The following is a 22,525-nucleotide window of genomic DNA, read 5'->3' on the forward strand; positions in this document are numbered from 1 at the left end:
TTGTAACTTTAAGAAAGAATAATGACCTTCACCAGTACTTAATAAACATACACGATCCTCCAACATGTATTGGGACATCACACATGTGGGAAGTAACGGTTAACTCCAGAGGTAAAATTTATTTTTAAAAAATTATTATTTTTTTCAGTTAGGTTCTACTGCAGTTTTTTAACATTAAAAAATAGTAATTTTCCTTTACTTTACTTAAATATCAACTTTCAAAATAAATAATAAAAAACTAAAATTACATAATATGTATCACAAAAGTAAATATATTAGTACAGAGATTATAATTTTATAATTTTGAAAGCATACAATATTTTATTTATAAGAAAGAAGGGGAGTAGGTGTCATGCCCTTAACTGCAAAGTACATCAATATTCCCATCGCAGCTTAACTGTTGTATTTTTTCCGAGAAAAATATTCCAAAATTGTCACTTTTTTAAAGTCTACTTTATAGGATTACCACGTGTCTGATAATATTTCTTTATAGACTGGCTGAAATCAAATTTATCACATGTATATCCCCCACAGGGTATCAAAACCCTGATGGGAAGTCCGCTCTTAATCCACTACAAATCATTGTGATCCATGCCATCTTAAAACAAGATGGCTGACATTTTCCCTGCTCAAAACACAGTTCCAATATGTATGAGAAAAAAAAAAAAAAAAAAAAAGATTTACAGTAAAAAATTGTCAAGTATCATCAAAATTCCTTCATGTTCTGAACTAGAATTATACAATAAACTGGAAATATCTTTTAATCCAAAACCTGATTCACTAAGAGAAATTGTCATGCAAAGAGCAACATGCATGTTAATACAGTGGATTCCGGTTATTTGGATCACCAGTTAATAGGGGCAGCCGTTTATTTGAGGCAAATCATAAAAAAACAGAACCCAGTCGAGAAAATAGCCACAATTTACTTCGCTTAATTGGGACAACATGCTGTTTAATCCGGGCAGGAGACTGCAGCACTGGAGATTACCCCACGATTGTCTCCGACTGAACTACGTGGTTCGGTTGGATTTCTGGAGGTCACAACCATAAAACAATAAAAACAATTAGCAGTCACCTGTTTATTGGGCTTTTCTGTTAGTGCAAGCTATAAAAAATGGATAGTAAACTTGATCTTATTGAATTTGCGATAATATCGACAGCTGGAATTCTGTGGGTTATTATGGTGAAATGTGTTTACACTTCCATGATATCTTCAATCACATAAAAAAATTAATCTTCAGAATCTTCTCTTCATTCCTATTTTTAAAGCTTCGTAACTTGTTACTCCATTCTCACTTGCGGTTATCGTGTTACTTGCAAATTGTGTGTGCTGTGTTCTTTGTTATTGATTGCTTATCTTTTTACTGTTTTAAATTTTAACTCCCACCCACAAATGTCAGTGAACAGAAATGTCAAGTGGTTAGTATGTAGATATTACAGTATGTATTAATTATTCCGATTTTCACGCATCATTTAATTTTTTAATTGGTAAGGTAAATAAAGGGTAAATTTGTGCTTAATATATCTTTACTTTTATACCCTGTGGCTATAATTCCTCCTATTTTTGCTAATTAGAATCGCTGTTTAATAGAATTAAAATTCAATTCACAAACGTGATCACAATGACCAGTGCTTACTACACATCGTATAGTGAAAGGTACTTTATATGGTGAGTCCATCTTAATGTGATTTGATTGTACAGTGAACCAATTGTAAAGCGGGGGGGGGGGGGGGTCCATTGTATTTTTAACTATTTAAGTGAAACTTCGGATAATTGGGGCAGCCGCTTAATCGGGCCAAAATGCACTAGTCAGTCCCAATGTGTTCCAAATAACCAGAATCGACTGTATTATTGAATTGATGAAAGTAGAGCCATCTAATCTGCAGCAGCCAAATTGTGACTGAAGAAAAAATTAAACCATTTTATGTAAAAATTCTATAATGTTACAATATCTTAACTAACATTTGCATTAAAAATAAAACTAAGACATCGAAATATGCAGTACATATACAGGCAAGTCAGGAAAGGCGTTAAGCAGTTAGGGGTGGGCAACCTTTGAGCTTGGGAGTAACATTTTATTTTTAACTTGTAGAGTCAATGATCTCCCTTCCAATTATTTTGGCCCCATCCATTAAAAAAAAAAAAAATTCTTTTTCTACTTAAAAATTTACATTTTAATAAAATACGCTTTTAAATTAATGATTGAGAGAAGGTAACAAGAAAGAAAATTTTTTATTTATATATTTATTATTAATTAATGAAAAATCTGACATTTTAAATCACTAGCAATTTTGAAATAATCAGGTTCATAATTACAAACAGTAGTGTATGTGTGTGTGTGTGTGTGTGTGTATGGGGGGGGGACTCAAGTTCTTAATTACGAAGAATTCACAAACATATTAATATTAGAAGTGATAAATGATCCAAGAAAGCAAGCTTATATACAGCATCATAAAAAAAAAAAAAAAAAAAAAAACCCACACACATGCTTTCCATCCCCCCCCCTAACAGTTTGTGTAGTTCTTCCGTGAATGTATTCAAACTATACACCTCTACACCAGGCAGGGGACTGTCTAACAATCAACTACCTGATGACTAAAGTCAAATTTCTGCACAGCTATCCTGCAATCATCCTTGTTCAATTTGAAATTATGTCTCCTTGTGCATGTAGTCTGAGCAAGAGGAAGCATTCCATAAGCATTCAGCTTACTCAATCCATTCAAATCCTTAAACACCTCAGGGGGCCTCGTCTCAAGGTGCTGCAATTTGCAGAACTGAAACAGTTCCTGGTAACAACACCTTTCTGTTTCCCTAACTAAACTTATTAGTCTTTTCTGCACCCATTCCAACAAATCTACATCCTTCCTAAAATGAAGCCTCCAGACCCATACGCAGTACTCAAAATGTGGTACAACCATTGCCTCATACAATAGGATAATCACATCCTTATCACTGATGGGAAAATTCCCACATTTCACTGACAAAATCCCATGAGCTAGCAGCTCATTGGATTTTGTCAATGCAGCCTGTTTGCACCGGCCAGAGAATTTCATATCTCTTCATGAAGTAATATGAATGTTCATGTATTCTTAACAATCACGAAGATGAGTTTCAATGCAGTTTTTACATTGAAACTCATTTTTTAAATTAGAAAATTGTTTAACATTTCCTTTTGAAGTTGAGATATTCATCGTTTTAATTTCATTTTAAAAGAATTGATGAAAGTAGTCATATTAGTTATATTTTTAATTTTAATTTTAATATGTAGTTCTAGGTTTACCTCATTTAATTTCTTGTGTCTTTAAAAATGCCAATTTTTGAAGCCATTGCTTGTTTTTGTAGAAAAATTGCACTGTTATCCTTTCTTTCATAAAATTTTTTATATATCATAACAACTTCAGGAATCTAACAAGAATGGACCCTCCGCTCAATCATCTCACTTCATTATGGAGTAATTCTCCATAAGGCACTTCGAACTTCATCCCAAAGAGATTTAAACAATTTTATTTGTAGTACTTTACCACAAAAGAATTTATAGCTTTTATGGTTACTGTGATAACATCTTAATTCAACATTTATCCAACATAATTCTGTTGGTGAGTTATGCAGTGATAGACAATAAAATTTGGAAATTCTTTCTCTTCTATGAAATGCAAGAAATCGATTTTTGCAGATAACCATAGCAGGTGCACCATCTGTTGTCACAGTGTATGTGACTGACAGATATTATGTCAGTATGTTCAAACACTGAACACTGACAATTTTTTTTAAGTGGAAAGTTTTCTGATGTTATGAAGCTTCTAAAAACATTGTATATAGCCTCCCTTTGGTTTTTCTATGGGAATAATTTTGGGTGGCTCTTCCCTTACCAGTGAAATTGGTAAAACCAAACATACAAGCATACTTAATTGTGCCACACCACAAGTGTCAATGGATTCATCAAACTTAAGTGAGAACTAGACATATTTCTAAATCACTAAGTTGCAATCATATATCAACTGCAATGACTGGGATTTGTGGGTGGATTGCTCACACATCAGCAGTATATTTCTTGATTTCATTATCACCAAGGATTCAAATGATACTGACAACTTTTGTTTTTTAAGGAACCATTAGCACAGCGTTTCCCAAACTTTTTTAGTCACAGAACACTTTTCATCTCACAACATATTTACGAAACACAAGTTTAGTGGGAGCCAAAGAATTTTTTTTTGCTAATATTTTATTTCATATGATGCACTATGCATCAGGAGCATCTTTATTTCGAACACATGTAAAGCTGAAATTCAAATAACTGTCATTATACTTTCATTTTGGTATTTTATTAGTTGGTTCCTGTTTTTTCACTTCAAATTTTTGGGGAACAAAAGGCTGCGATTGTTCATCCTCACTTTGAAGTGTGACAATATTGTGTTCGTTTTCATCGACCACATTTGCACTAGTAGAAGTACTTTGCTTCTTGTTTTAAAGTTCCTTTCTTCGACCACAAATCCATGGTCACATATTTTAACAATAATTTGAAATACTAATAATTATCAAAAAAAATTTATACAAGGAAGTGAGTTTAGTTATGATATTGGTTCGCTTCCTCCTCTCCTTCAACCCACGTACTCCAGGCTAAATCGCTTATGAATGGCGTACTAGATCACCACATTGCTACTTTTTCGTAGATTTCATTACCTCTATGCATACTTCTCTATGCAAAGCCTGCGAAAATAAAGTGTTCCGTAGTCTATTTGATTATTAGTCTATGCCAGTATATTAATAACTGAAAAAAAAATTATGTTAAATATTATAATGATACAAAAGTGGTTACGCTACAAATGACGATTTTTTGCGGAACACAGTTTGAGAAATGCTGCAATAGTAGGTTCTATTAACGTATGACATATATCTAAAGAGATAGTTGCTGTCTCTTTAGATATGGAATGGGATTTAATTTTCACAAGAAGAAATTACAATGGCACCTAGATACTATTTGAATTCTATTCAATGGAAATGACAAAAGAAGTAATTATAGTAGCTGCCTATCTTTTCATACTTTTTAAATATTATTATTCTAGGCCTAGATCCATAAGCTGAAGGGGTCAGTAACAGAAAGGAAAGCTATACAGGATGAATTTAAGCTACTAAGAGACACTGAACACTATGACAAGCATGATTTAATTTATGAAGGACGTTCAAAAAGTTTGTATTCTAAGCTACTTCTAGTGAATTGGATTATGCAGTATTTTTTCAGCAGGTAGTACATCTGGTTATGTCACTGCACCAAATCTCAGGTTAATAGCTCCAATCTTTTTTTTTTTGCAGGCAATTTTGTGAACTAAGGAGTAGAAAATTTTTGAAATGGAGAAAGAAATACAGCTGGTGATAAAATATCCGTATTTGAAAGGTATGTTTACATAGGAGGTTTATGCTGATAGTCACTGGGGGATATGGCTCCTGCATATTCCACAGTTGTGAAGTGGCATGGAGAATTTTTTTATGGAGGGGAACCATGCAATTATGCAGACTGTTCTGAATGACCCTCCACATCGAACACTGAGGAAAATATCTACTGCGTGCATGACCTAGAGATGCAAGACTGTTAGGTATATAGTCGAGTTTCAATTGGCTGTGTCGATTCAATCCTGATTATATTTTTGAAGATGAAAAAGGTCAGTGCTTGATGGATCCCACGAACATTGACAGATAAGCAAAAGGCATGCTGCAAATGAATGTGCATCACCAACTTGAACATGCTTTGTGAGGATCTATATTATTTCTGGTTCTGGACTGTTACAATGGATGAAACATGGGTTCATCACTTTGACCCAGAGACTAAAAACCAAAGTCTAATGTGGAAGCATCCATGTTCTCTACCTCTCAAGAAGTCCCATGTTGCTCCATCAGCTGGCAAGGTGATGGCATCAATTTTTTTGAGATGCAGAAGGCATCATCATGGTTGACTACTTGGAAGAGGGCACCACTGTCACTGGTGCATACCATGGCAACCTCATAAAGCAACTTCATGATGCCATCATGGAAAAGTGGCATGGAAAACTGTGAAAGGGTGTCTTACTCCAAGACAATGCACCCAGTCACACCTCCCAGATTGCAATGACCAACAAACAGACTGCAGGATTTCAGTTGCTTCAGCACTCACCCTATTCTCCAGATCTTACCCCTAGTGACTTTTATTTGTTTCCCACGCTGAAGGATAACATCTGTGGGAAGAGATATGCCTCTAACTCTGAGGTAGTTGCAGCTGTGGGTATGTGGTTAGAGGACCAAGATAAAGATTTTTTCCCCCAATGGCACAAGCCGCTAGAGCACGGGTGGGAGAAGTGCATTGCAGGGGTCGGGGAGCATGTTGAAAAAAAAAAAAAAAAGGGGGAATCAATAGTATGGCTTTCCTATATATGTTAGGATACAAACTTTTTGACCCCCTGTATAATAAAGTTACTCAGGGATCAAGAAACAGAATAAAAAGGCACTGGAAAAGGGAAATAATAAAGAATTTTTCGCATAAGTGAACACTAAAAGGAGGAGGCTGAACCATATTGGTCAATCACTGGATAGCTAATGAGCTAAATAAATTTTTTGCATCAATATTTACATGTGGAGTTTTTTCAGGCTTGACATTACAATTGCCCTGAATAACAGGTACTGGAATTTAGGCTGATCATGCGATCACCGAATTGCAAATTGCTGTTTGCAGGATGAAAAACTCTAGCTTCTGGGAGAAAAAAATCTTGCTACCCTTGCCTGAGACATGTTGAAAAAGACCCATAGAAATTCCTCTCTTTATTGACAGGATTCGAACCCAGGTCTTTTCTATCCAGTGTGGGAGGACAGTGATTATACCGACTGTACTACCCACGAGGGCAGTTATGAAAAAAGCACAAGGAACTGATAGGATTTATCCAATGATGTTAATGGAAGCAGCAGGACAGATTGCCAAGCTCCTATCTATTATAATGTGTACATTTCTGGAGTCAGGTGAACTTCCAACAGGTGAAATGAGTAATTATATATCTGTAAGTTTAACTCCTATGGCACGGAAATTATCAATTTCATGATTAAGGCTGTGCTTCAGGATAGGAATAAAATTATAGAAGAAACACAGCATAGGTAGGTGTGTTAAAGACTCTTCACAAAAAGAAATTGATACAAAGAATGATTCTGACATAGTAAGGCTTTTGATACCATTTGATGACAATTCATACTGAATGTCTTTTGTATAAAAGGTTAGTAAAATGAAATGAAGTGTGATTATAAATGGCTATTGCTCTAACTCAGTGCTTTTCACTGATGTTCCCAAAGAACTAACCAATTTCTTTGGGAACAATTAACACATATCTAATATTTTGATGCACTTTAAAATCATTAAACATAATTGACATACTGTATCTATACTACAACCAAATTCTTGTGATCAATTGATTTGAATTATTTTGTTTCTAGTCATGAAGATAAAGATTTTGTACTGAGAGTGAATAGATGAAATAATGTTTATACAGATTTGGGTTTCTGTCCCTCAAAAAGGGTTAAAAAACAGTAATGTAATTTGGGAATGATGATACATGCCGATTATCCATAGATTAAATAATGTAATGAAACATTCTTATACCACATGAATAATTCAAAGTTAGTTTATTATTACTCGGCAATGGCAGGGGACCTGATAGGTACTAGCCACCATTTTTGCAACTATTTGGCTTTTGCTTGAACAGTGGCATGGTATTGGACAAGTGCAAATGCTATGTTTTCCCTCTCCCACTATCTCAATAAACATCTACTGTATTATCTTAGTTGTTTTTCAAAGATTTGTTTTCACATAGCAAAAATGATAACACAAAACCTATATTCTTGATAAATGGCTGTTATTTTGTGCAACGCAATGTGCATAATTTAAAATTTCAAATATATATAAAGCATTTTTAATTAAAAAAAACATAATAATATTTTGATACATAATGAGCAGAAATATATGTGCATATTTTTAATTTTGTACACTTAATGGCCTTTTAAATTTGAAAATGGAATAGACAAAGCTACTGATTGTTCTATTTTATGTCCAAAACATTGTTTTTCTGTAATTTTTAGCAGAATCAATTTGTATTTATTTATTTTTTCAAAAATAAAAGGTGTAGAATACACAGCAAGTTTTAAAAATTAAATATTTTTTAAACTTATAAAAAAATTACATATAAGTATTGTAATGCATTAAGCAAGGATGAAATATTGGCACTGTTCAAGCATATTTTATATATATATATATATATATATAATATAAGCAGATTAGCGTATGAATGGAGAAATGCTGACCACATCAGATTTCTAACAATGGAAAAAATTAATTATCATTTATTTAATTTTATTTTACAGGTACCTATTTAATTTTTTCCATTGTTACATCTGATGTGGTCAGCATTTCTCCATTCATACTCTAATCCACACACACACACACACACACACACACACACACACACACACACACACACACACACACACACACACACACACACACACACACACACAAAGAAGTAGAAGTATATATATATATATAATCTAAAGTTTAACAAATTAAAATGAAAAAATGAAGAAAAATAAAGATAAATAAATATAAAATTAGTAATGCAGACATCAGTGGCAGCAAATATGCACATTCCACTAAATGTGTGAAAAAACTAAAAAATGTATGCCAGTAGTATGGCAAACCAAGTAGAGTGAAATGATAAACTAAACCAGTGAAACGATACAAAAGAAAAAAAGAGGGTAGAGTACTGTGGAAGGAACGGTCCTAATAAAATTTAGAATAAGAAAGCCAATTAATTGGAAATTAATGGCACCCCTGGATAGCACCAAGGTCTGAATACAGTACCCTCTTCTTGACTACCCCCCCCCCTTTTGTATTGTTTAAATGGTTTAGTTTATCATTTTGCTTTACTGGTTTGCCGTACTACTGGCATACATTTTTTAGTTTATATATATATATATATATATATATATATATATAAAAAAAAACATTTTCCAAAAATTATAAAGAAAATTAACATCTGTCAGGTGTCTCACCACTGCTGGGCTAAGTACTTGTGACTTAATTACCTTAAATTTGATACAAAGATGACATTTCAGGTTTCTTGCCAGGTTTTAACAACAGACTAATATATCAGCTGAGACCAGCCTCCACTCAGCTGCTAAACTAAGAGTTCTACTTGGCTGTCACTGCAGGAGAGTTTCCAATGTAGATGAATGCGATGTGTGGGGATTTTCTGTACACCACAGATGAGCATTCGGAAAATTTACATACCCAATCAGATGAAACTAGGCCTCATTGGAGAAGAAGGTGCAGTCTAATATCTGAGTCTCTACTCACTTTTTCCTGTAACCATCCACAGCAATGGCTATATTTTCCAGAGTCTGGTGGTAAAAGTTGTTGCATAACAACTGTCATACAACATTCTTTATATTTGTGAAAGTCCTCATAGTAATTATGTGAACTTGCTGCCAGGCTTTTCCCAACCTGTGCTAAATATTCCTCAGTCACAACACTTAAATTCCCATTCTCCCTGAACATTTTCACAGACTTTCATCTCAAACGTTTTGATGCCTTGAAACACTGAAAAACTGCCTAAAACAATCATGTTGATTAGTTTTAAACTGAATTAATATTTGAACATTAACACATGCTCCTCTATAATGAATATCATGTTCATTTACTATGTGTACTGAATATGTGTATTTGTAAATTTCACATCTCTGGCATTATTGTACACAAAGTTATTTGCATTTTCATGTGTTCTGTTTATGATATATAGAAATCTTGCAAGCAGGGGCGAAGGGATAATTATTTCACTGCAAGCAGTGCTCTTCAACATTCTTGAGTAATGGAACATTATACAGTGGTGCCACATAAATTGCATTGTAAATTTTCACCTAAACATTACAATTGAAATAATTGCCCTTATAGCCTCAAATTTGTTATTTACCAATGTAAAATTATTATGCATTTTACCGATAAGAAAACAAATTAAAGGCCATATGAATGCCTTTTCATTGTGACCAATGTTTGAAATGAACATTACATAATAAAATGGGAAAAAATATACCAGCAGCCAACAAATATGGCTGTGATACCATTAGGTTTGTTATAACAGATGTTAGTATTCCGCTGGCCCAACACAAGCTTTAATTACCACCATGCACATGTTTAGCATGGAGTGTATTAGATTCTTGATATAACTGCTGCTTAATTCATGATACTGGACACGAATAATGGTTTCTTGCAATGTTATCTTGCTTGATGGCATTTTAGTAGCAATTTTTTGTCCCATAACACTCCAGCAGTTTTCAATCAGATTTAAATTGGACTATTTCCTTGTCGTGATAAGGATCAGATATTGCAGTGTCTTGCATCAACTTCTTCACCTAAAGTTTAAAAAAAAAAAAAAAAAACCACCCTGATAAGACACTCAGTGTTTGAAAAAAGTTCACATGAGCATACTAGAAATTGTATTAAATGATTATGTTATGCTGTACTAACTTTACGTGGAAAGGAGTCATGTTGGAGAAGACAATTTTCTGTTTCTTGAAACAGGTCTCTGATGATGAGCAGAAGAGTCTCCTTTAAAATTTTTGTGTAGTAGTCACCATTAACAGTACCATTTACAAAATGTATTTTGCACACTCCTTTGCCCATTATGCATCCCCAAAAACCATCTGGCCCAAATAAAACTTTACTGTTGATTGAATACAGTCATGGTGATAGCTTTGCTAGATCTATGCCGAATATAGCATTTAAATGATTTAAATTTGGATTCATCAGAAAACAGTACAGATTTCCATTGTTCATTTGTCCAATTAGCATGTTTTTCAGTCATGTTTTCCTAATGGATTTTGTTAATAAGGGCCTCTTATGAGGTCGATATATTTAAGATCACTTACTGGACGTCTTTGTCAGACAGTTCTATCACCTGCATTTACCCAAGCATGTTCCTTCCACATGGATTTTAGGTCTGTGGAACTTGAATGGCAATCAGAGGCACTAATACTTCAAAACTCTGTCCTGTGCTGTAGTAATTTTCTGCCTGGTTCCAGATTTTCTTTTGACATCTCCAGCCTCACATATATTTTCACGTAACCTTGACACAATAGACTGGTTACAGCCAACTTTTTCAAATATATGATGACTAGAAATGCCCTCCCCATCATGAGTAATAATTACACTTTTCTCTCTTGGAGTTAACTGAGCACATGCATTACTGCTGCTGAACAGGAATTGAAAATAGATAGCAATGGGTGGATGCTTTTATAAACAAGATGATGCAATGCCACTTTAATATTGCATGATGATGTAACAGTATCTTGAGATGATATGATTACCTATAGAGGGAATGATTAAGGAAATATTAACTTAAGGGAGAAAGCAATTTATTGGCCACCACTGTACACATGGTGTTCCATATATTGGTTGAACATCATATCTGTATAAGCTATTTTGTTAATTCACTTTCAGTACAAAAAATTACCCATCTTCATGACTAGAAAAACAAAATAATTCAAGCTAATAACATGAGAATCTGATTTTAGTATAAATATATCAAGCATATTTCCTTTTTACTTTAAAGTGCATAATAACATTAAAATTATGTTATAAGTGATAACATTTCACAGAATGCTTCCAAAACACCAGTTGAGTATTCTATCCAGATTTGGAGCTCTCATTTCAGAAAGGATATGGATCTGCTGGAAGAGATATAGCATGGGGGCGACAAAGTCAATTACTGATATATATATATATATATATATATATATATATAAAGGGGGGAGGGGGGAGAGAGAGAGAGAGAGAGCTGATACTAGAAGTACATGTGGCATTTTGATTGAACCTATTTAAGGCTTTGAAGGCAGACAATTTAAACTACAGAACAAACTTAAATTAAGCTTCAACAGTTGCAAACTGAATGTGAGAGAATTCTCTTTTAGACTAAAGTTTATTAAGTGTACATACTTTTGTTGTTCCCCTAAACAAAGAAGTATATAACAGTTTGCACTTAAAATTACAACCCTACATTAAGTATCTATTAACATAAAATAAATAAACAGAACCAGAATATAAATATATATATTTCTTTATGAAAATTCCAAACACGAAAGGCATTAAAATCTATAGTACTTAGTATTTTGCATGGGTACATGGATGGAAAGACAGAAGAAGATACTTGTTTGTAGACTGTAATTTTCAGGAAATAGATGTGAAGGAAGGCTGTTCCAGAAAGCGGAAGTAAGGGATAAACGAGGAAGAAGAAAAGTTGGTTCTGTGAGTCTGAAGTTGGATGGTAATTGGATGGGATGTTCACTGATTGCAGCATATGTTCAGACTGATTTGGAAGCCAGTGGGGGAATTACAAAATGCAAGTCAAAAGAACAGTGCCCACGGATGTATTTATAGAAAAAGGCATGCAACAGAAATACAACGCCTATGTGACAGAGAGTGAAAAAAAAAAAAAAAAACTCTGTAAGAGGTAGGTCATCAATTAACCCAACTGACTTCTTTTGAATGGAGTTCAGAAGCCTGAGAGGTTTTGGGGCAACACCCCAGATGTAGGAACAATATTCTGTAGTATGGCAGATTTTAGATTTATACAGACTAAGTAGTTGTTTAGAAGGAAAGTAAAACTGAGAACAAAACAGTTTTGTAAATGCAGAGGAAGCAATATTTGTGACATGGTTAAGCCGAGAGAGAGAGAGAGAGAGAGAGAGAGAGAGAGATAAAAATCAGGTCAATCCCTAATAGAGATATGTGATGTGATCTTATCAGAAAATCTAAGTATTATCAAAGATAAGCACAGGAGCTGTTTTGTGAGATATAACACAGGAAATTAACTAAGTTATCTTTTCCCCATTGCAGAAATACCCGGAGATCAGCATTTAAGCAATTGGTGGTGGATATTTGAGAAGTTGGAGATGTTTATGTAGGGCAAAGTTTCTCAAACTGGAAGGTGAAATGCAATGTGCTATCATCTGCAAAACTATGGATAGGATTTCCAGTCTGTGCAACAACTTGTTTGTAAACAAGTGTTGTTTACATTAGTGTAAATAGCAAACAAGTGTTGCCTGCATTAGTGTAAATTGTGAACTGTGTTTAAATTAGAAATAAAAATCTACAATTTCTTAATTTTGTTCTTATGTGCATGAACTGTACATGAAATATGTTGCATTCTTGCCGAAATAAGCCTGATAGCTTTTGCTACAAAAGTGCTATTAAAATCAAAGCAGAAGCCACTGTCACAACTTGTGAGAAAAGCCTATGAACTCTATTTTGGATGTAAGGTTGGAGGTCAAGATGAAGTAAGGGCTCCAAAGATTTCCTGTAGTTCATGTTCAAGGACATTCATTAACAGACTGGCTTAGGGGTAGTCATAAATTGATGTCTTTTGCTGTTCCAGTGATATGGTGGGAACCTTGAGACCACATAATAAACGATTGTCACTTTTGGCATGACTAGTATTTTTGGTTTTTCTGGGAAATCGAAGCATAAAGTAGAGTATTCCAATATACCTTCTGCTTTAAGGCCAGTTCCTCATGATGATACAATGCAGATGCCAAAGCCACCAGAAACTTATGGACTTGCCTCTGATTCAAGATCAGAAAAGGAGTCTCCAGAAGATGCAGAACTTAGAATGAGTACAGATTCAGACTTTTCAACTCTTGATACTGCAAAGCCATATCTAATCACGCAAGCAGAATTGAACAATTTGATCAAAGATTTGGACCTTTCCAAAACCAAGGCTCAATTACTAGGATCACGGCTTCAGCAGCAGAATCTTCTTTAAAAGGGTGTAAATGTGTCTTTTTATAGGAAGAGGCAATCTAATATAACTACCTATTACTCCATGGATGGTGCTTTGGTTTATTTTAACAGTGTCCAGGAATTAATGAAATTGTTATATCTGGGGCACATCCCCGAGCAGTGGAGGCTTTTTGTTGATTCATCCAAGGTCAGTTTGAAAACAGTTCTACTCCATGATGGAAATAAGTATCCATCTATACCATCAGCCAGTACGGTTCATATGAAGAAAATGTATGAGAATCTACAGGTTCTTTTGCAAAAAATATGCTATCAAGAATACAAATGGAATATTTGTGCCAATCTAAAAGTGGCAGCTTTGCTGACTGGGTTGCAAGGTGGATACACTATGCACTGCTGCTTTTTATGCGAGAGGGACAGCTGAGTGAAGGATTGCCATTACAGGGTAAATAATGGCCAGACCGTTCAGAAACTACACCGGGCCAGAAAAATGTAGCACATCCTCCTTTGGTAGATGAAGCCAAAAATCTATTTACCTCCATTTCAATTCAAGCTAGATTTGATAAAAATATTTGTGAAAGCGATGGGCAAAAAAAAAGGAGAGAAGGATTTTCCTGTTTGAGACAAAAGTGTCCTCGATTCAGTGAGGCCAAGTTAAAAGAAGGTATTTGTGGATTATTACAAATGCCACAGAAATAAGAGCCTGAAAGGCATCTGAAAATATCTGTCAAAACTTTTTAGGCAATGAGAAATTTCAAAAATCACAGTCAAATTGTGGATGAGCTAATTTTAGTGTACACAGAGTTGGGATGCAACATGACGTTAAAGCTTCATTTCCTACAATCCCACTTAGACTTTTCTCCTGCAAAGTTGGCAGCAGTCTCCAATGAACACTGTGAAAGGTTTCACCAAGATATTTCTCAAATGGAAAAAGACAGCAGGGAAAAAGAGTCTAAATATGTTTGTAGACTACTGTTGGAATTTTGTATGGGAGACACCAATGGACGATTAGAAAAGGCAAAAAAAAAAAAAAAACAACAAAGTAAGTGTTTTGTAATCAGATAAACATTTTTGTAAATAGAATAAGGTTAACAGATCCATTGTTCAATATTCAATGCTATATGAAATCATTTTTACTAGAAACTTAGTATTTGACTTAATCCCTTCTTCCCTAAAATTGGTTAGTGTTACAGCAATATGGTTGCCATATTTGAATTTAGCAATGTCAAATCTACGAGAACGTTGTTGTTGTTGTTTGGTTTTTAGGAGCATTAGCAACTAAGGCCATATTGCTCCGGAATATGCGGTGGTCATTCCCTGACCTTTCCGCATCCTCTGTATTTGGTGGTGACGGGCTCGAACCTCGGTCTAATCAAGAAGCGTGTGCTACGCACTGCTGCTCCTTCCCACCTGGCTACGGAGGCGCCTCAAATCTACGAGAATCACTCAGAACTAACAGGAAGCAAAAAAAATTTTTTTTGCCAACCAGTGTAATTGGACAGGAGGAATTTGTCGTTACCTTTTAGGAAATGGATACGAGCAAATTTCCATTATGAAGATTTTTCAAAATTCTTCTGACATCCTTTTGATGGAAGACTACAGGTGGCATTGAGTGGAGTGTTCTGGGAATGGGAGGAGGTGGTTTATCAAGACTGCCAATACAAGACTTAGAAGAAAAGCAGATGCCAATAAGTCGGCTTTATCTGAGGAGGTAATAGAATCATTAGGTTTTAACAGAGATGGGACTACAGACGGGAAAAAGTTGTGAGTAACAGCTTTGGCAAGAAACAGAATGCTTGACTAACATTTGGACAAGAAGAGAGTTTTCTATACTCATAGCCTGTTTAAAATCTAGTTCGGACTGATTAATAACTGCTTTACAATTGTTGCAAGCTTCAGTGAAGGCAGAAAATAGACTTGAAGATTTGGGTGTGAGCCAATTGTGATATGCAATATTTTGAACAGCCTTAGTGCACTTATTGGAAAACCAAGGTTTAGATAAAGGACAAGATTTTAAGGTGGAGTGTGGAATTAAGGAATCCTACAAGGATAATTTCACTGACATGGTCTGAGCAAACATTGATATCAGAAAATTTAAAACAGTAATCTAAACAATCAAAAAAAGAAAAGAAATCTTGTAGATCATCCTATTTTGCATTCTTATAATGCCAAACCATATAAGGCTGAGAAGGCACCTCCATAGCCAGGTGGGCAGGAGCAGCAGTGCATAGCACACGCTTCTTGATTAGACCGGGGTTTGAGCCCATGACCACCAAAAAAGTTGTGAACATTAAAATCACCAAGAAAAATTTGCAAGAAAGTACCACCTTTCAAGTGAAAGGAATCATATAGTGAATAATTAGAGCAATTGCGACGAGCAGTGGTTGAATCACCTGATAACTGGGATTCTGTCAGAAAAAGTATGTGGGATCTGGCAGACTAAGTGGAAAGTGATTGGAAGGTTTAGATCTTTTCACAGATAAGTTTTTTTCTATCAGTTTGACTATTCATGATGTATTCAGAATAGGTAGGGAGGATATGTTGTATGAAGTTTTTGGATATGGCATACACATGGCAAGAATATATCCAGATCCTTGACATAACTTGGCTTCAACAATGCACTATCTGGTCTCCTTCCAATCAGTATCTGGCAAAATAGAGGCAGTGAGATCATACTCTAGATGATCCAGATGCTAACTAGAGAGTTACTAATAGGTTTGGTCCAGTGAACTATCTAGCAACCAGCCTGCAAACACTGTTTTTCAGCTGTATCTTCAAAATATAAGGAAGACTGGATCTCGCCATGGTGCCTATTACAACCTCAAAAGACATCACTCATACTGCATGATGGAAGAGAATATAATAAAAGGACATATAAGTTATATGTTCTTTATACTATTCTCCAACATATATTGGAACATCCTACCCCTAAGAAATAATAGTTAATTCTAGCTGTCACAGTGACTAAAAGATGGCAGTAAAAAGCAGGATATAAAAGGCATGCAACACTCAATGGCAGATAGATGGAAAAGAATGAGACGAGAAAAGGATCTAAGTCCCTTTTCAAGACTTTAATAAGATGACTCAAGTGAGAGATGGTTATTGATATATCTATTTGCCAGTCAGAAAGAGATATATAGTGTTACCAACATTTCAATTTGGACACCCAAAATCAACTGCTAGAAATGCTGAATGTCAATGGAAGACAGAAGGTGACATGGCCATTCATCCTAAGCAGGTGGAGCATTATTAATGAAGCTCAAAGCATGTTGACATTTGAAACAAATAGTGAGAGGAAATCACGAAGGCACCTTTAATGAGATGAAACAAGATGCAGTTGATAAAACTATCTAAGCATATAACCAATAACCATCATCAGGTTACCACGCCCAAATTATGGTCCCAATCTGATTATAGTGGATCAACAATGAAGTTTAATGGGGGCAGTGTGATGATGGTATGGGTCTGTATTTTTATGGTTTGGCCTTGGTAAACTGGCAGACCAAGTCAAAACACACAAAACAGGTGCATACCATCACACTGTTCCAACCGAACCATTACACCATACAGTGGTACAATTGTTCAGTATAAATGTATACGTAGCATATATTAGGTCATTATAGGCATACCTGTATCTCCCAAAGCTGTTAATGGGATTGTTACCTATTCGAGGAAAAAAAAAAAAAAAAAAAAAGCTGTTTTATTGTGAAGTCCTGTGGACCACAGGTTGGGAAACACTGATCTACACAACCATAAAACTGAGCATGTGATAACTACATGAAATCACACATACACTACACAAAGTAATTTGAACTGGAAAACAGCGCAATAATGAATATCACAACAGTAAGCATGTATATATATATATATATAGTCCTAATGGGTCAGCAATGCTACAGTGAGATAGCAGTGAGGACCAGCAGTATAATATCCAGTAATTCATAAAATGTCAGATGATAAATTTTGAGAATATTTATAATACTGGAATTATTTCATAAAAACACAACTGAAGACTTTTTATTTCTAAAACTCAAGATTTCAAGCATTAAAATGTAATTTTCATAACTCAAAGTATACCAAACTTTAAAAATAAAAAACATGAAAAACTGCAATTAAAATGCCTAACTAGTTTTCATAATGGGAATAAATTGTGAAGTAAAAAAACTCACCATGTGGTTAAAAAAAAAAAAAAAAAACCAAACTGGTTTTATCCACACAATGTGTTATGCAAAAATTTATATATGTGAAATATTTGTAGATCAAATATGAGAGTATATCAAATGAAAAGGGGACGTTAGTTTTTAACTTTTAAAAAATATCTTTCCACTCTAATTGAAAAGACTATAATTCACAATGTCACGAATGCTGGCATATTTTGTCCTGAGAGAAAATGCACAATATAACACAAAAATGTGTAAAAATTACTTTTTCTTTTTTAAATAATAGAACAGAAAGTATCTTTGAGGTTAGTGTACACTTCAATAATAAAGTTACAGATATCTACAGTATTATTATTATTAGACAAACCTCTGGTAGATAGATTAAAGATGGCTGATCTTTAATATTTTGTTACCCATCTTTACCAGACCTCATAACAAGATTAAAGATGCTTCTTTAGAACCTTATATGCAGTACTCTTATTAGCCAAACCTTTGATAAAGAACTAAGAAATAAATTCAGTTCGTCTAGTAAAAGCAGTAGCTAAGTATATTGAATGACAGCAGCTTTTGAGATAACGAATCTCTTCATCGGCTGTAAAAGTACATACATACATGAATGTATAAATATAACAATAAAAACGTTACGAATGGAATGAGCAGTGCGTGCTCATGTTGAGTGAGAGAGTGCGCACGTAGATGCAAGAATGCTGGCGCCTCCGTAGCCAGGTGGGCAGGAGCAGCAGTGCGTAGCACACGCCTCTTGATTAGATCGGGGTCCAAGCCCGTGACCACCAAATACGGAGGATGCGGAAAGGTCAGGGAATGACCACCGCATATCCCCGGAGCAATAGGGCCTTAGTTGCTAATGCTCCTAAAAACCAAATAACAACAACAGCAAGGATGCTGAATCACTTACTACGTAGAATTAGGTGATTGCTGTTGGTATGGGGTGCGTATATGGGCTGACTGCCAGCGTTTGTCATGTTGTAACACTACAGACTCCAAAATTTTGAGTAGTTGTACACCTCTATTGTAGTTTAAAATGCTGCGACAACTAGATATGACTCTAACCACAGATGGTGACAGGATTGGTAAACCACCTCGCCATCGCCACTGGGATTGAGGTCGTGTTGCATCGACTAAAAATGCTCTGCGACAGCAGAGTATGTAGAGTCACTTAGACGAATGGCCCTATCATGCTCCGTGCGGGGATCCTGGAGCTTTCCCCCACATAGCAGCTGCCACAATCATGGCATGTGATTTGGTATATAGTACCTCTATGTAAAAGAGGAGGGATGGGTGTTTTCACCCTCGAGACAAGAGATCGCAAACCTCTACCGGGAAGTTGCAGGCACGTTATACGGTACCCGCATAAAGTCATAGAAATGTGATCCGAAGCGCCCATTAATATGGGATATAAGCAGTAGATGTTATCTCGGATGTGCAGCAAGCTCCCGGGCTTGTAGAGCGCATTTGTCCAAGACATGGGTAGGTTTTTTTTTTTTTTTTTTTAAGGAGCATTAGCAACTAAGGCCATATTGCTCCGGGATATGCGGTTGTCATTCCCTGACCTTTCCGCATCCTCCGTATTTGGTGGTGACGGGCTCGAACCCCGGTCTAATCAAGAAGCATGTGCTATGCACTACTGCTCCTTCCCACCTGGCTACGGAGACGCCACACACACATGGGTAGGGTAGCGACAGTTGGTGAGGTATGCTCTTACCTTAGAAACTTCGATGCGCCTGGCTTCTAAGGAGCTGGAATGGCTCCAAGCTTGAGAGAGTAGTGTGCACGCAGTGCTGTACAGGTGGCAGGGGGCATGTGCTAACCCGTAGTTTGTGAATTTATTTCTTAGTTATGGAACCCAGTGACACAGGCCTTTTCTATTTTATTTGATAAAGAAATAAAAATGACATTCTCTGGAATAACCTACTGTATACATGAGAGCGTGCACGCACGCACACATGCGCACGCAACCCCTCATCAATTTTTTGGCCATCTTATCATCTGGGATGGACAAAATTTGAATTATAATTCTTATTAATACTAAATCTATCCTTAAAATATATTTAGTTAAAATCTACCCTAAAATGCATTTAATTCAAATCTAACTTTAACAGATTTAGCCTTATATAACTTATAATAATTTATTACAGAAATTTATAACAATTTAACTTTACTTTCCAATTTATTTGCTGTCTTTACAGTCACTGATAAAGTGTTAGGAGCATACCACTTTATCAGTGAATGAAAAGTAATGAAATGTTTGATTTTCATCTGTATATAATTTACAACTGGAAATAAACAGATATTTAGCTCTCATTTAAATATCGAAGTTAATAGCACTTAAATCTTCTTTTAATATACAGATAAGATAATAATCATTTATTTTCTCTGATCTATATCCTATATCCAATGTGTTATCATAATAGTATGTCTTCATTAACAATATTAGGATGAAAAAAAAAAAAAAAAAGTTTTTGTTTACACTCCAGCACAACCACCAGGTCAGTAGAGTTTAGAGTAAATCAATCAATACAAACATTAATCATATTTTAATCTACACTGATATTTTACTAGAAATAAGCATCTAGGTAAGGAAAAATATATATGATTTTAATAAGGTAATACATATTAATATGCTGAGAGAAGGACATTACATAGATGTCCATAAAAAATTAATGTGAAGTTGGCCCTAAAACTATCATGCAGTAAAACAACTCAGCAACTGGAGACATTTCTAGATTCAATAACGAATCATGTCATCAGGCCTGATCACACACCTAATTCATTAGGAATTCATTCTTTATCATTACACATCATGAGAAGTCAAAACTGAAACTAATAAGTAGCTGTACTGCATGGAAGATTTAGCTTAATAAGTAAGCTAAATCCTAAGTGAATTTCCATGTGACTTAGTTTCAGCCTCCATTCATAATCATTTATCATAAATTCAATTTTGTAATAGAAAAAATCTACACAGAACTTCTTAAATTTAAATTTGGAGTCAAGTTTATTTATTCAAGATCTTTTGTGGACCTTTAAAAATGATATAAATTATTGTGTGTTATATTATAAGAATTTTTTGAATAATAATAATAAAATCAGTTTTTTGCCCCTTCCCTCTTGAAGTAATAAAAATCACATTTCAGTTTTATTTCAAAACGAAAACAAAAAAGAAAGAAGAAAACTTTTTTTCCCCCCGAAAAAAATCTTTATTGAATTGGCAATACCCAGAGAATATTTTATTGTTAAAAAAAAAAAAAGAAATTTTCTGCTTCATCATCTGTACAAGTTTATATATATATTTTTATAGTGCTGAAACTCATGTAGAAATGGTGTATGTATTCAGTAGTTTAAAATAAATATTACATTAACACCAAGAATATATTTCTAGCAAAATAAAAGAACTGAAGCTTACAGCAAAATGAAAATTATGCGTTCCCCTTTTATTTGATACACTCTGGTATTTATGCAATGTATGTATATATGGCTGACACTATATACAGAAAATAACACTTACCCTTTTCTATAAAAGGAAGCATTGGCAACCTTAACACTGCAGTTGTGGAGAATATCAGAGATAAGATATAATCTGGCTATCTGTTATGGCATTTTTAAAATAAATTAATAATTATTCTATAAAGTTACATGAATAAATTAAAATTAGAACTACAGAAATTGAGGAAAAATACATTTCTAAACATATAGCAAAATATATTTAGAAAAATATGGAATTTCTAAACATATGGAATTTTGTGTTTATCATAAACCTCAAAAATATGAAGGTATAATCCACTGATTGGCTATATACAAAGGAATTAAAGAATTATTTACTGAAAATGACCAAAACTGCAAAGAAAGTAGCCGAGGAAGGAAAAAAAGAAACAAACAAAAAATAAGAAAAATCAATTATCAAAAGGACTATTGTTTCCTGTGAAGTATTTCAAGTTGTTTACAATACTTTGCATCAATTCCATACATCCGTCTATACTTTCTGTATAAATCATCCGAAAACTTGACCAAAAAAGGGAAAAAATTCTAAACAATGAAATATTGTATGCATGGTATCATTTATTTTTCAAGTGACATCAGTAAACATATGTGCATTCTATTTTCACCGTGAAAATAAAATACAAAATACTACACCAAAATAAAACTGTTTACTTGGTTTAATATAAATATAAAATAATGTCCATATTGACAAAATTAAGGAAAATTCACATTCTACATTCTCTGCAGACTGAGTTTATTTTTTGTTTAAAAAGTTTCCAGATGATTTATATGGCCCCCAAAGAGACAACAATAATTATCCTACTTATTTTCATTACGAAAAAAATTGAAAAAGAATTCTTTCAAAATGTGATTTTTATGCTAATATTCTGAGAAATAAATATAGCAGTAAAGCATTAACACAACAGCTGCAAAAACTAAAGAAGCATTAGTATGACCCCCACATACACAGGATACTGAAAAGTATATGGCAAACCAGTTCTGTTCCAAAAACACAAGTAAAGCAGTGGAATTAAATAATTTAAATGCAACTTAGCTGTTTATCTGCTAGTTTTC

General features: G+C 34.4%; 1 protein-coding gene across 2 annotated transcripts in view; it reads right to left on the bottom strand.

Moving 5' to 3' along the window:
* Positions 1–22,525, bottom strand: part of LOC150091801 (U2 snRNP-associated SURP motif-containing protein) — a 333,597-nt gene that overhangs the window by 65,691 nt on the left and 245,381 nt on the right. For both annotated transcript variants that reach the window (XM_090385786.1, XM_090385781.1), the window contains exon 15: positions 21,480–21,559. In XM_090385786.1, coding sequence (XP_090241912.1) covers positions 21,480–21,559 — 80 coding nt within the window. The remainder of the gene's footprint in view (positions 1–21,479; positions 21,560–22,525) is intronic.

Source organism: Mastigoproctus giganteus, chromosome 1, assembly GCF_048544385.1.
Source record: "Mastigoproctus giganteus isolate SK-2022 chromosome 1, ASM4854438v1, whole genome shotgun sequence".
NCBI lineage: Eukaryota > Metazoa > Arthropoda > Arachnida > Uropygi > Thelyphonidae > Mastigoproctus > Mastigoproctus giganteus.